Source organism: Ctenocephalides felis, unplaced genomic scaffold (genome assembly GCF_003426905.1).
Source record: "Ctenocephalides felis isolate EL2017-DRISC unplaced genomic scaffold, ASM342690v1 CF-g0.4_SCAFFOLD_01492, whole genome shotgun sequence".
NCBI lineage: Eukaryota > Metazoa > Arthropoda > Insecta > Siphonaptera > Pulicidae > Ctenocephalides > Ctenocephalides felis.
Genome location: NW_020537646.1, coordinates 46,264,438 through 46,279,437, shown reverse-complemented (window position 1 = coordinate 46,279,437; position 15,000 = coordinate 46,264,438). Strand labels below are relative to the sequence as shown.

General features: G+C 28.2%; 3 protein-coding genes across 3 annotated transcripts in view; 1 reads left to right on the top strand and 2 right to left on the bottom strand.

Annotated features, from left to right (window-relative positions):
* LOC113371483 (inosine-5'-monophosphate dehydrogenase) overlaps positions 1 to 3,117 on the bottom strand; it is a 4,879-nt gene extending 1,762 nt beyond the window's left edge. The window contains exons 1-7 of the mRNA XM_026612109.1: positions 3,006 to 3,117; positions 2,717 to 2,894; positions 2,507 to 2,657; positions 2,310 to 2,438; positions 1,632 to 1,778; positions 1,316 to 1,560; positions 280 to 413 (exon numbers count right to left, since the gene is read on the bottom strand). Coding sequence (XP_026467894.1) covers positions 280 to 413; positions 1,316 to 1,560; positions 1,632 to 1,778; positions 2,310 to 2,438; positions 2,507 to 2,657; positions 2,717 to 2,811 — 901 coding nt within the window. The 5' untranslated portion in view covers positions 2,812 to 2,894; positions 3,006 to 3,117. The remainder of the gene's footprint in view (positions 1 to 279; positions 414 to 1,315; positions 1,561 to 1,631; positions 1,779 to 2,309; positions 2,439 to 2,506; positions 2,658 to 2,716; positions 2,895 to 3,005) is intronic.
* Positions 1 to 15,000, bottom strand: part of LOC113371478 (protein ECT2-like) — a 365,352-nt gene that overhangs the window by 194,684 nt on the left and 155,668 nt on the right. The gene's annotated exons all lie outside the window — the stretch shown is intronic.
* LOC113371486 (ras-related protein Rab-9A-like) lies at positions 5,895 to 9,239 on the top strand. The gene is made up of 3 exons (XM_026612113.1): positions 5,895 to 6,143; positions 8,266 to 8,460; positions 8,534 to 9,239. Exons 1-3 carry the CDS (start codon positions 5,961 to 5,963, stop codon positions 8,795 to 8,797), a joined length of 642 nt encoding a protein of 213 aa, XP_026467898.1. The 5' UTR covers positions 5,895 to 5,960; the 3' UTR covers positions 8,798 to 9,239.

Sequence of the window (15,000 nt, the reverse complement as noted above, 5' to 3'; positions counted from 1 at the left end):
TAAAAAATAAATACGCACGATATCTTGTTAGAACCTCCCTTCTCCAACGTAATATTTCATGATTTTTTGTCAAGCCGCGCCACCCCCTTCAAGGCTCAAGCACCCCCCCCCTCCTAATATAAAATCTTTTAGTAAGCCACTACCTAGAGATGTTACAAAACTTAAAATTTTTTCTATTTCAAACACAAACATTTTCTCAAACAAATGCGTACCCAAAGAGTTAAAAATAAAGCACTACATTGATTAAAAGAATTTCATGATTTTAATTAAAATAATTACCATTGCCACCAATAACTTGCAATGTAGGATATGTTTGTTTAATGTGTTTAACCATTTCCAACTGATATATGGAGTTTCCTTGTGATGAGTCTAAAACAATGACATCAACTCCACTTTGCACTAAAAGTTTCAACCTGTAAATAGGCATAAAAATTTTAAGCAAATGCTTACATTTTTATGACATTTTAAGTTATTTGTTTTGTACAGAATTCTCATACATTATTGAAATTGTGAATGTAAAATTAAATCCTTTTACAGTCCTATTTCATAAATAATTACAAATCAAATAAATAAGTAAAATTTTGATAATGATATTTTTTTACATAAGCACTAATATGTATCAAATAGTACATTCGAGATTAAATTTCTCAGAACAAATTTATTTTTGAATTCCATAATCGCTTATAGATATATCTTTAGGTGGTCCTATTGCATAAACAAATGCCAAAATATTATCTCAGCTCATCATTAAACTGAATATTTATTGCTTTCCAAAGAGCTTCATAACTTGTCTGAATAAATAGAATCAGATTGATGATTACTGATGTTTCTTACATTAAAATGTAATGTTTTTTTTAAGAGAAAATATTTTATAATATAAATACTCACGATCAACAAAATAAAGATTGCCACTGCGTAATCTTTATTTTGTTCTAATTTTATACATAATAATTATAATGATTACTAAATATGTTTGTTTTTATAAATTTTAATAAAACATTATTTTACTTAAAGCTATATTATTTGAAAATAATATAGATCTCATATTGTTTTAAATAAAAATACTCAACAATTATAGTATGTTATTTATCTTCATTACGGATCTTAAACCAGTATCAAAAAATTACTAGTGTAAACTCTTAAAAATATTGAAAATTATGGTGATTTAACACATTGGATATAAGCAATATAATATAATAATGTAATATGATCATTAATGAGTTTTTGCTCTTACTCATATGTTCAATTTAGTAGAAAAGCACTCAATACTGATAATGCACTCTATACTGATAATAAACATAATAAACTTTCTCACCTCTCTTTATCTTCAGGCCTTGTACTAATTGCAGCACCAACTAAAAGCTGCTTATTGGAATCTTTGGAGGCATTAGGATAACTTCTAGACTTCTTCAAATCTGTTCTTGCAATTAAAGCAATTAAAGCCCCTTTGTCATCAATTATGGGAAGTTTTCCTTTTTTGCTATTTTCTAATATATGATTGGCTTCTTGTAAGGTAACAGTAGATTTAGCAGTAATGAGGGATTCTAGTGGAGTCATAACCTGCAGAAAATCCAATAGTAACAAAATATTTTGTGAAGATTTTATTCAAAATTTAAAAAAATCAAACATACATCTAAAAGCCTGGATGTTTTGTCTTCTCGAAAGTCTATATCTCTCGAAGTAACTATGCCAATTAGTTTTCCTCCTAATTTTCCAGTATCTGTGATTGGAATGCCGGTAAACCCATTCTTTTTCTTTGCATCAGTAACATCAGCGACCTGGATTCATTATTAAATAAAAAAAAACATTTTTAATTGGCCATACAGAGCTAATATCTTCTAATCAAACAAAATTAAGACAATTTTAAATCCACTAATTTTAACTGATACATAAGCTTGTAATACTCTGAGATATTAGTCATATGCATTAAGTTTACATTTAACAATTTTAAACAACAATAAAACATTTTTGCCCTTTTCTAATAATAAGATAGAAACCTCTGAAGGGATTTGAAGCAATCATTATGCGACAATAAGAGATTACAGTGAATAATAAACATTTGATATAAGATTCTGATCAGCGCTTTTTATAATTCAATCAACATAATATTGAAAAGCACATTTGATACATATTTCACAGAAGTTTGATTAATAAGTATGGCATAAAAACATCTGTCACTTATGAACAAAAAATCCTTATATTAGATCTAATCATCAAAATTATGTTTTAAGCTACTTATAATTAAGTAGTGTCATCAGCATGTATTAGTATCACATATTTTGTACAATTGTATAAATCATTGTACTTACAATATTGTTAGGTCCCATCACTACGGGATCTCTAATGAATCCATGTTTGTATTTCTTAACTTTAAGAACCTCATTAGCTTGATATTCCATTGTGCAATTATGGTGAATAATTCCAATTCCACCACAAAGCTGCAATAATTTGCGTTAACATTCAAAATAAATAATGATTTATAAACTTTTTATTAAAAATAACTTACTGCCATAGAAATTGCCATATCAGACTCCGTTACAGTGTCCATTGGAGAAGATACAAGAGGAGTCTTTAGAGTTATATTTTTTGTAAGCGGAGAAGATAAATCCACATCATCAGCAGTAAAATCAATATAACCAGGAAGGATAATGAAATCACTAAAATATGCAATTATTATATATACTCAGAGAAAACATTACTTAATTGAAGTACTTACTCATAGGTTAAACCTTCTCCTCTCTCGAGTAATTCTTGAGCTGATAAACCATCACGTAAATCAATGTCAGAATCCAATCCATTATTGCAATTCATTTTTTATCTTATTTAACTAGAATAACACGAAATAAAGACCATGTGCCAAAAATCAAATACGTTAAGACTGCAACTGGCAAAAGCTACAAGTGAAATAAATGTCATCAGTATTTACCAGAAATGCAAAACTTAAAAGCGATGCACTAGAAACAATTATTAGAAGAAAAAATCATCAGGCCAAAAAAGAACCTCACATTTATATATAATAAGCCGCATAAAGCGTGGACCATTCGTGATTTTTACGAATTAGAACGAGAGCCCGAGAGCGAGAGGTACAGAGAATCACCCATAGACCTTATACAATACATGGACTGCTAGTTGAGCGCATAAAAAGTGTCAAAAGATGTTCTATGGTATGAGGGCATACGAGGGTAATTTTGCGGCCGAGATATGTCAAATACGAACACGAGCTTTACCGAGATTAGTCGAATGCACTCGATCGCTTAAATTTTACAGTTACTTGGGTTCACGTGATGTTTGATCGCTCGGGTTTTTAAATTAAAAGAGGATAAAAATATACCTGTTGTAAAATTGTTAAAAGTAAAATGTCTTCTAAAATGTGTTTGGTCTGTGGTAAAGTTCCTGATTGCAGTAAAACCTGTTCTGAATGCTTCGCAAGTATTCCGGGAAATTCGACATTCATCGATATAAAAAATCGAGGATATCTTTCATATCCTTCCGATGAAATGTTTAAATTATATTTATATATAGAAACCCTAATTCGAAATTTTTTAAATTTAATGTACAAAAGTTCATATGAAAGCACGATTCTCCGAAATTTGAATGACTTGGGACTTGCACATTTTTTTAGATTAAGCCATTTCCAGCAATTTGTCCAGCACTATCATGACCTTATCAACTTTGTCGCAAAAATGTATTTAACAATTAGAATGCACCATGAAGAACATAAAAAAAGCAAAGTTGATAAAAATGTACGCCACTTTCACACAAAAATTGTGCTTTTTAAACACCAATAATAAATATATTACATTTAAACAAATATTTCATTGTTGCTTTCTAATTTCCCATAATAGCTCTAGCCAACTGTTCTTATTTTCAGTGAATTTTATAATATGTAAAATATTTTTTTATTTTTTTTTTCTTATTTTCCTTAAACACTTTGTATAACTAAAATAAATAAATAAATATATAAATAGTTCATTACATTCATTAGTTTAACATAAATTGTATATTATTTAATATTTTCCTAACAATTTCGAACACACGGACTTTCATTTGACGTTCAAGCGATTGAGTTTGACATATCTCGGCCGCAAAATTACCCTCGTTTGCCCTCATACCATAGAACATCTTTTGACACTTTTTTACTTGAGAAATGTATGGGGACTAGCAGTCCATGAAATTGTATAAGGTCTATGGGTCAAACCGAAACCTTTTGCAAAAAGTTCTGCAACCTGTTACGAACACTAGCGCCTCTAGCGTCGTGTGCAATTATTCCGTTGACTCCAAATATCCCCCAAGTTTTCTATCTATTTCCTTATCTATGGGTCAAGCATTCTAAAATATTATAGGCCTACGATAAGTGGTTGTTGATACCCTAGAGCCTAGAGAATATAATAATACCCACTACCCACACTTGGTTGGTTGATACCCACACTTCTCAAATAAAATATTAATGTATTAAAATTAACATATTGAAATAAATTATTACAATTATAGACATATGAATATATAAGTATGTTGAAAAGATATCAATTGGAAACAGCATAGATAAGTATTTAGTAAAAAGGGAAAACCTATTTTTCAAAATAAATAGTTTAAGATTTTATCGCATTTTTTTAAAAGTTGCTAAAATTCAATTTTTCATGTTGATTATTTACACATATCGAAAAGTTCATGTAACCATCATGTAACTGTATTAAACCCTTACCTTGCACCTATGTTTGTTATTTTTGAACAGCAATCAGAATTTAACAGCCGAAGGAGAGGTTGTAGTAATAAATCTTGTTTCTAACAACATTCCAACCCAACGATTATTCGTGTCATATTTATACTCTTCTCTTATCTATGTTTAGAATATTTTTATTATTAACCCTCCGTCGGTCGGATATTTATTCACCTTCGAACGGTCGGAGTGGTCTGGCTGGACCACCATTCATTTTGCTGCACATGCTTTTATATGGGGTAAATAAGTTTTTGGTGTCTTATATGTTAACAATTATTAGTAGTAAATATTTATAGTTTTGATTTTTTTTTCTTACCGTCTTTTGCATGTGTTGAGCTTGCTTATAATAAAAAAATTATATACTATATTATATTATATAAAAAATCAAAGAATATAAAAAATCGTTGCTTTTTTATTATTTTTATTTTTCTATTTAATATAAATGAAAAACAATATTTATTCTTTTTCAGCTCCTTCGAAATGAATGTGAAATTCAAATGAAAACGAAATGAGTAGCGTCGCCTTTGAAATGAGCTGTAAAATTCAAGTTGAAAATATAATTTTACTACAGGTTTGCCAAAAAAAATTTCGAACGCAGTACGGGTAGAAAAATTATTGATAATGTGCGTATTAATCATCCGATTTTCAATGTTTGCGATGACCAATAAGTTTGGTAGGTTTTCAAGCAACTCTCATCGTGAAAATACTAAGGCATTCATTTTACAACACATGGCAAAGAATTAAAGCGTATATTTCATACAAAATGTATGGGTGGTCTAGAGACAGACCACTCCGACCGTTCGAAGTATAAAAAAGTTAATATCCTTATAATTATCCTTCTGTACATTTTTTTGTCCTGATTTTTTCATTGATCGACAGCTAATGAAGTTTTAGGAAAAGTCAAGAAATTTCAAATCGATAGGATTACTGGAAGTATTTTTTTTTAAATTGAAGTCGAAAAAAGTCCGGCCAGACCACGCCGACCGACGGAGGGTTAATTATAATATTAAGGATTTTTAAAATATGTTTCACTATAAAGTCGCCATGAACGGTCTAAGCGAACCAAGTGACAGTTTCTGATTGAGTTGGATATGGGAGCATAACAGATTTTATCTATGGACCGGAATTTTAGTTCTCATATCCCGGGTGTGGCAAATATGATTTTTGGATTGAAATGTCAAAATGACGTAAATAACAATTTGCTTTTACAGATGATAATGTCGTCAAAAATAACAATCCAGTCATGGTTTCGCAATTTAAAAACACCCTATTGAAAGTTGTGATTTTGGGTGATGGTGGAGTTGGTAAAAGTTGCTTGATGAATCGTTTTGTCAAAAATCATTTTGATGAACACAGTTTTCATACTATTGGTGTCGAATTTATGAATAAAGAAATTCAAGTTGACGGTGAAAATTATACATTGCAGGTAAATTTGATAGATTTGATTTTTGAATATTTTCGTAAGTAAAAATCAACAAGAGTCTAATAAAATAAAATAGCAAATATAAAATGTCTTAATTTATCTACATTAAAAGTAACATTATTCTAAAATTTATGTTACAATTATGTTGTACAAAGTACAAAGTGTTGATGATATCTGAAAATTTAAGTCACCTATTTTTTCATATAATGTCAAACAAGTTTATCCTATTCAAACATGTTTATCCTACCAAAATTACATATCATCATGTTTATGTATATTTTCATTAGAGCAAAAAAATTGCATTCTGTTTGTGGGATAATAGTTTTTGACAGAATTTCCTCCAACACAACATTCTTTCAGCCTTTTAAGACAAAAAAAATGTCTAGTCAAAAGGATGTAGTCGCAGAATAATTTTTATATTATGCTCAGTTAATGCATAAAAAGCTAGTTTCAAAGGCATAAATGGTGGGTGCTAATTCCATTTCACATAATAAACATAACTGATTTTATTACAAAACCTTTCTTGTGCTGTACTTAATCGTTCTTTATTTTATTAATATTTGAATGTGTCTAAAAAAATTATCCGTTTGACCGGATCTAAGTCCACACATAGAACACAAATATACTAATATAATTTTGTACATCAAAATATCTTTAAAATAAATCTGGATAAATTATACGTATTTGTATTAAATATTAAAGTAATTGATCTATCATAATAGCATTTCAACCCTATTTCAAAACTTTTTAATGGCTCATTACATTTTGCTTTAAACTGTTCAATTTTCTGATAGAAATAAATATGATTCAATAACTAGCATATTCTTTTATTATAATCAACACTTCAATTTGTTCCAAGAATCAAATATAGTTTTTTTTTTCTGGTGGTAGTCTCAATTATAGTTAGCATTGGTGTATCTTGATTAACTTTTGGAAATAATTTAATAGCAGTTAAGTTTACTATTATTTAGCGCAGTCCGTTTTTATTAGCTATTGTCAGAGTCAAACAGTATTTCAGTTACGAAACACAAACAAAAAAAATCTTAAATAATAAATCTACTAGCCTGAGTTGACTCAAATAGTGATTCCTTGTAATTTTTTTCAAGACATTGTCTAGCTGTTCTTAGGCTCCAAACTATGCTGTTTTACCAGATCCAAATTATTATACTTTCCCAAATGTGTATTGAGTTGGCAGGGTGGCTCAGTAACGCGGGCAGTCAGACAATCTTCGGAGGTAAAATTTTTTTCGGCGACTATCTTCTTACTATTGTTTTGGGTTTGAAATCCTAAAACAGTATCAATTGAATTTGTAATAAATCCAACAAATGCCACTCGTAAATGCAAACTGTTTGGTAACCAACCGAATGATGATCTCCATTCAATCTTTACATTGTCATTCCGATATACATATAATTAAGAACCAACAAGTTTTTTCACTTTCATTCCGTTATTAATAATTAAACAAAATTATTTTTAAAAAATACATGCAATTTGAATCCTAATTTGAATCTTCTATAGTGGACACAACTTCAATATATATATATATATATATATATATATATATATATATATATATATATAATAAATATTTAAAAATTATAAAATTATAAAATAATAAATAAAAATGTAAAAAAACTATCTATGTAAATAATAGATATAATGATAAATAAGAATACAAATAAAATATAAAAAAACTTACTACACTAGTTAAAAAAATAAAATACGTATAATGGAAAAAGTCTTAATAGTTGATATTAGCAGATTACACACACACATGTAATTTAAAAAATTAAATAGAAAATGATAGTTAATTGAGAATCCAAAAATAAACATCTTAATTGTATGGCACATGAAAAAAAAAATGTAAATAGATTTTTTTCTATAACTAAGGTTTATCCTTTTTTTTTTCATTCCTGTCTCAATCTATATTAATGTTATTTATTACCTTTCTATGAACATGAAGCTGTTTTTACTTTGTGCACTTTTTTAAATCACTTGGGGCGCCTATTAATATTTTGACATCAGTTTTGCCTTTTTATTTTTTTATTGATTCCCATATTTAGCTGAACTGAACACACTAAAATAAAATTATTCTTGTTTAATAAAAAAATTTATCCATTTCAAGATTTGGGACACTGCTGGTCAAGAACGATTCAGAGCACTTAGAACTCCCTTTTATAGAGGATCAGATGTTTGCCTATTAACTTATGCTGTTGATGACTCAGCGAGTTTCAAAGGCCTGCAAGAATGGCGTGAAGAATTCCTGCGCTATGCTGATGTTTCACCTGATACATTCCCCTTTATAGTTGTAGGAAATAAGGTACAATATATTTTAATTATGAATCATTTTTCATTTGCTATATTTATTTTATGACTCATTCAAACATTTTTAGTGTGACGTTCCCCCTGAAGCTAGACAAATATCTCTAGAGTATGTTGCTGATTGGTGTAATGATAACCATATAACATGTTTCATTGAAACTTCAGCGAAAACTTCCCAAAATGTTCTAGAAGCTTTTACTTTGGCTGTTCGACAATGGTTGAGTTATGATCGAAAAGCAGAATCAATATCTGGAACTGATCCTTTAACTGTAGATCTTAAATCTCAAAGAAAAGTTGCAGCAGACAGTAGTTGTTGTGGAAGTGGTGATACGTAATATTACACAAACACAAAATGTTTTCTCTGTGACTATTTGAGTCGAATGTGATAAAATCATTCAAATCAAAAGCCTTATTGTCCATTTTATAGATTTTGAATATGAAACCTGTAATTATTACACGTTTCTGGCAGAATATTTGCTCAAATATGAAATATTTTCTTTATAATAGACCTATAAATAGGGAAGAGAGTCAATGAATACCTGTTCTGAAAGTATCACAAAGAAATATAGCTTTGCCATACTATTAGCAAACAATCATAATTTTGCATGTAAGTTTTAAAATGGTGTTGTTGCCTTTTAAAACATTTGCTGAAAGTTCTTATATTATATTGAGCTAATATTTATATTGGTTACATGCCAATAGAAATAAATTTATATTTGATGTTCAGTTTATATATTATTTTAAATAAAAGAATTATATTCATGAAATCAAATAAACTGCCAGAAAGTTATTTATTCAGAAGAAACTTCATCCATCATCGATAAATAACAGCTGATTATAATTTGTTATTACTCAAGCTTCAGTTTATTATGTAATCTTTACAGTTGTTGCATGTTTGATCTGAATAAATTATTTGGCCCTAAAGTAGAATGAGTAATGATATATTGGTAATTTATTTATTTATTAATGGAGTGTATTTATCCATAATTTGTTAATATTTTATTAGTTAGTCATTTAAACAGTTGATATATTTTCATTCCTAACTGTAATATCATAAGCATGTTTTACATATAAATAAATTTTTATTATCAAATTATCTAAATACACGATCTAAAAAATAAAGTTTTTATATTGATTATTTTATTTTCAGCATGAATGTACATAGCAATTATGAAATGAATTCATGATATATATATATATTTATCTTCAAAACATAGACATTCAAAACTATTTGTTACTCATTAATAAGATTACATTCAGTCAAGAAAAACATGCCACCGAGTTTTAGCTTTTTCAACAAAATATAATTTTTTTTTATTGTTAAAAAACAACTGCCATACAAATACAAATTCAAACACATTCATTACAACATTATGAGAATAAGTTTAGGATTTAACCAGAAATAAATTAATAATGGCAAACAAATAGTAATAAATAACTTAAAATCAGTACCACACACTTAGATATAGTAAAACTCAGATATCAGTATTTTTATTAAGCTATAGAATCTTATTGCAAAGGCATAATAGCAGCTGAACAGAGCATTGCTGAATTATAACGATATAGATAAGCAGAAGGTCATTTGCTAACTGATAATATAATATTTTTGAGATTCAAGAATTTGATTGATTGAAACAAAAATTTATTGTAAGATTTTTTTTTCATATATTTATTTATTTTGCTGTAAATATTGCCTTTGTTATCAGAGTTTGTATCAACTTTGCTTAAAACTACGAGTTTACTGAATCTGACTTGTGGTATACAATTTTATAACAATTGGCCTAATAATTGTCTGGCAAAATATTTTAAATGATGATTTTATCTATCAAAATGTATCTAACATAACACTATTTTTAAATACATATCATACATAATTATCTCTACTTACTTTAGTCTAAAAATACTGTGCATTATACACCTTGTGCTTGTAATACCAGCGAGGTATATAAGCACACATATACATATTGACAAATATTTAATTTTTAAAAGAATATAATATTTACAAATCTATATAAGCAATTTAAAATGAATATGTATTAGTATAGGTCCAGCCCCTTAGTTTGCATATTAGAGGCATTATCACAATATGCAATCCACCAAAGATTCTGAATGAGATTTTTAACTAAATTTCACAATGGATTTACAAAACTGTGATTATTAATAATGATTATAGCTATTATGTATTCATAGGAAATACATTCAATTTTTACCATAAAAGTATAAATACTTTAATACTTTAATCTATTAAATGAATTTTAGCAGTGATAGCTTTCTATTTTTATGTCCTACCATTAAATTATGTAGCACTGGAATTATCAATTAAAAAATACATTATGACTAGTAGTAGTCTTACATATCTCCATATATTTATATAGTTTTGAGCAAATTATCATAAGCAATTCATATTTGTAAAAAATGATTTGGAAAAATATTTCTGAACCAAATAAAGTTCAGGAACTCACAAAAATAGTTTATGAAGTATTCACAACACAATAAAATACTAGTCATTAGAAAAAGGAGAAATCAACTACCTACTGCATTTAATATATTGTGTATATGTAAAATATTTAGAGAATAAATTTAATACTAAAAATTTCCATTCACATGATTCAGATTTCACAATTAAATACTTTTTATAGGAGTTTATATTCCACGCAATGCTAAATATATATTTCTCTGCATTTGTTATTTTATATAAACAACATCATATTCTTAGCCCGGAAATATTTACTTGCAACAAGACATCACAAAGCTTCAAGCACCATAGATCAGTTACAACATTCTGCAACATCATAAACGTTTCAATTTTTTCCTGATATATACAACAGTAATTCGCTCTTGTAACTTATTATCTTTGAAAAAAATATATCAGAAAAAGCAGTCTGCTAAAATTAATAATAAGTAATATCAAAATGAAAAAGTTAAGGAAACCATAAAGAGTGATATTTTCACATCCAATTTTAATTCGCTAGACCATCAATTTATGTGAACGAAATACATAATAATCTTTAATATTTAATTAAAAATTTTAATTCTTTAATCTTTGAAACACAAACCTTGAATGAAACCCTTAAAAACGTGTATAGTTCTTACTAATGTTATTGAAACTGACCGTGACATTTATATAGTTTAATCGAAGGTGACAAATTTCAAAAATAAGTGTCTTATTATTTATGTAATACTGTACTTACGCCACGACCCCTCATGCCCGCACGATCCAAGTTTAGGCATTTGGTTATGCAAATAATGTACTTTCGATGTAACTCGTTGGTACAAATCCCTCCTCCCAACCATTGGGCCCTCCTAACCGTCTCACACGTGTCCAGCCGTCACCCTGATCTAATTCCATCACTTGTAGTTCTTCGCCTTCTTCCATTGGTATTGAGCCATCGCTCGTCGCTGATGGGATAATTATTTATGAAAACCATGACTTCAAAATGTTTTTTACTATAATGTTTTTAATTGTGGTACTTTCACATACTTCAATCAACAAACTTGAGCATTCCGAAAGATTTAATATGAAAAAGTACATATTAATAATATTGATAAGTTTTAGATAGTTTTTTCTTTATACCAATACTTTTAGCTTACGAGAAATTAAATTACACAATTAAAAACATTCAGGATAAAGTCCTAAAACTTGCAGCACAATACATGTGAATAAATAGGAAAGCAAACAATATATTTTCAAACTAGTTGAAAGTGGCATGTAGCCTTAAGGCAAGTTGCATGAATTTCCCGAAATGTGTGAAAATTGACTTAATCAACCGAAATTGAGATGAAGTTTTCAACTATTTATTTCGAAAATAAAGTTATCGCTATCAACCAAATCTAAACATTGCAATTTCCAATAGAATTTTCTCAAGCACGTTTAAATTATCTGTAAGAACAGCAGCTAAGCAGAATTGAGAGCTAAAACGTGGACAATTTTTTTTCACTTTTCTGCTATTTACAAAGAAACGGCTCAACCGATGGTTGCACAAAATTAAGAGAAGATAATCTACAGCATAATACATCGATTGGCTTTTAAATTTTTGAAATCGGTTCGGGCGTCGATGAAAGTTCTAATTTTGACAAACGCCAAAAAAACATATTAATTTTTTAGTATGTAATATTTTAGTATGATCTATAATAAGACTGTGGTATCTACCGTCAAAAAAAAATCATAAAAATCGTCGAAAAAATTTTTTTAACACTTTATTACAAGAAAACGGCCCGGCCGATCTTTACCAAGAACTAATCAGCACGATTGCCAACCAATATCTTTCGAACGGTTTTTGAATTATCAAAATCGATTCAGAATTGCGGGCTAAAAATTTTTCACTTTACCATTTACAAAGAAACGGCTTGGCTGATCGTTGCGCAAAGTTGATGCTAGACCTCATCAAGATACATTAAAAATGGCTTTTGAATTTTTGAAATCGGTCCATCCGTTTTTGAGAAAACGTCGATTTACAGCAAAAAATCTGTTCACACACACACATACTTTTTCCTAATTTGGTCTCATTCGATTCAGAATGGTTTGAAACACCGAGAAAACATAAAATTAGCGAATCGGATTTTTTAATGAAAACATAAACTTCTCCTTCGGGAAGTTTAAAATGTAGCAAACAACTCATACCTTCGAACGGATAAAGAGCACGGCAAGAACCAAGCGGTTGCAACGTATCTGCTTCATAGTAGGTTTCATCATTATTTATTGTATCAACAACATCAACTTCTACAGATGTAGGCCCTGGTAATGAACTGTGAGATGCCCCCAAGCCAGATTCAGGGCTTGCTGAGCTGCTGTAAAATATAATACAATTGTTTTTTAATATTGCTTTTAATTATATCGTAAATTTGTCATATCGGTTTCTAATTACCCATGATTATTATTCGCATTTGTCGCCAAAGCATTATTTGCATTTTGGCCACCTGCAACACTACTGTCGCTCGCAGATCGTGATAAGCTTCCTTCATCTGCATCCCCACTTCCATTTGAGTTTCTAAACGATAATTAAATAACTTTTTTGATAAATTGATTTAAAACTGAAGTATATGATGCAATCGCCCAATTGCCCAATTATTAAGTTTAAGGGGGTTGTTTGGTTTTTATTTTATTTTTCTTCGATTTTGAGATTTTTTGATATTATGAAAACTAAAAACCTTAGAATTATTTAAAAAAAAAATCATCTCAATATCTATTTTTTTTGGCGGCCCCTGGTTAAAAAATGACAGCAAAAAAAAGAAAATTTCGTAATATTCTGATTTTATAATTTTTGTTTAAAAAAAACGCATGTCTCTATGATAAATACATTTCGAAAAAACAAAAACAAATACCTTGCATTTTTTGTAAAAAAAACGAACAACCCCCTTAACGCAAATTAAAATTAAAATATTAATCAAATGCATAATAAACAACAATATTATATTTATTAAATATATATATATATATATATATATTTCATTAATACAGATTATTTATCAAATATTTCCGTTACTTTTGTATAGAATTAGAATTTTATCGGAGTCCCTCTGAAAGGAACTACCGTTCCAAATGTATGATCAAAAAATAACTTATACTGAACTGGCTACTATGCATGTTAAGTAAAATATATCATTTTCATATCAAAACGATTCTGATATAGCTTTAAATTTAAAATGATATTAATTAAACCCAATTTCAATTATCAATATATTCAAAATTGTTCATTTAATATATATTTGGCACTTGTTTCTTACCTATAATTTTTAACACCATTCGCTCTTAAAGCCTGCGGACTACTGCCCTGTTGTTGATTAAGAGCAGCCTCTAAAAATCCTTCATATTTTTTCAATTCTATCCTTAATTTTTCTAATTTATGTTCAGATTCATTTAATTGACCTGAAATTATACAATGTTTAGTTATCCAAGTCACATTATGCATTTTAATAATTATTTAGCTAAACTAATTTCATTTAATATTTTTAGTTTAAGTACTCATATACTTGGAATTTTACACCGAATATGCTTTTATGTAATAAAAATATTACTTTGTGCAAAAAAACTATAAACATATTATTATTTTGTTAGAAAGAAGTATAAATAGAAGTAGAAAAATTAAAATAAAATATTTTTTGGAGATCAGAATAATTACAATATATTTGTAATCGAATTTAAGCCAGACAATTTTAAATATAATTTATAAACAACATAAAAATTTACATATTTCAGTATGGACTTGTTATAAAAATATGACAATTATAATTAGGATTATGACTTATAGAATATAATTTATCTTATATTGATATGTTATATGGAAAGCAATAATATTTTATTAATTGTATCGTAACTTTGTATAATAAGTAGTTTTTTTACTTATAATAAAATTGTATAAATAAAAAAGGACACCACAAAATTGTAGTACCGTCAGATATGAAATTCTGGTAAATGATTGATAGATCTTTATTCCATATTGCTCTTGCTAGTTCTTGCAAACTCCTTTTTGGAACTCTTGCGAACTCCAATTTATTTCAAACATTGTGCGTACTTTATTAGCACAAAGTGAGATGACGA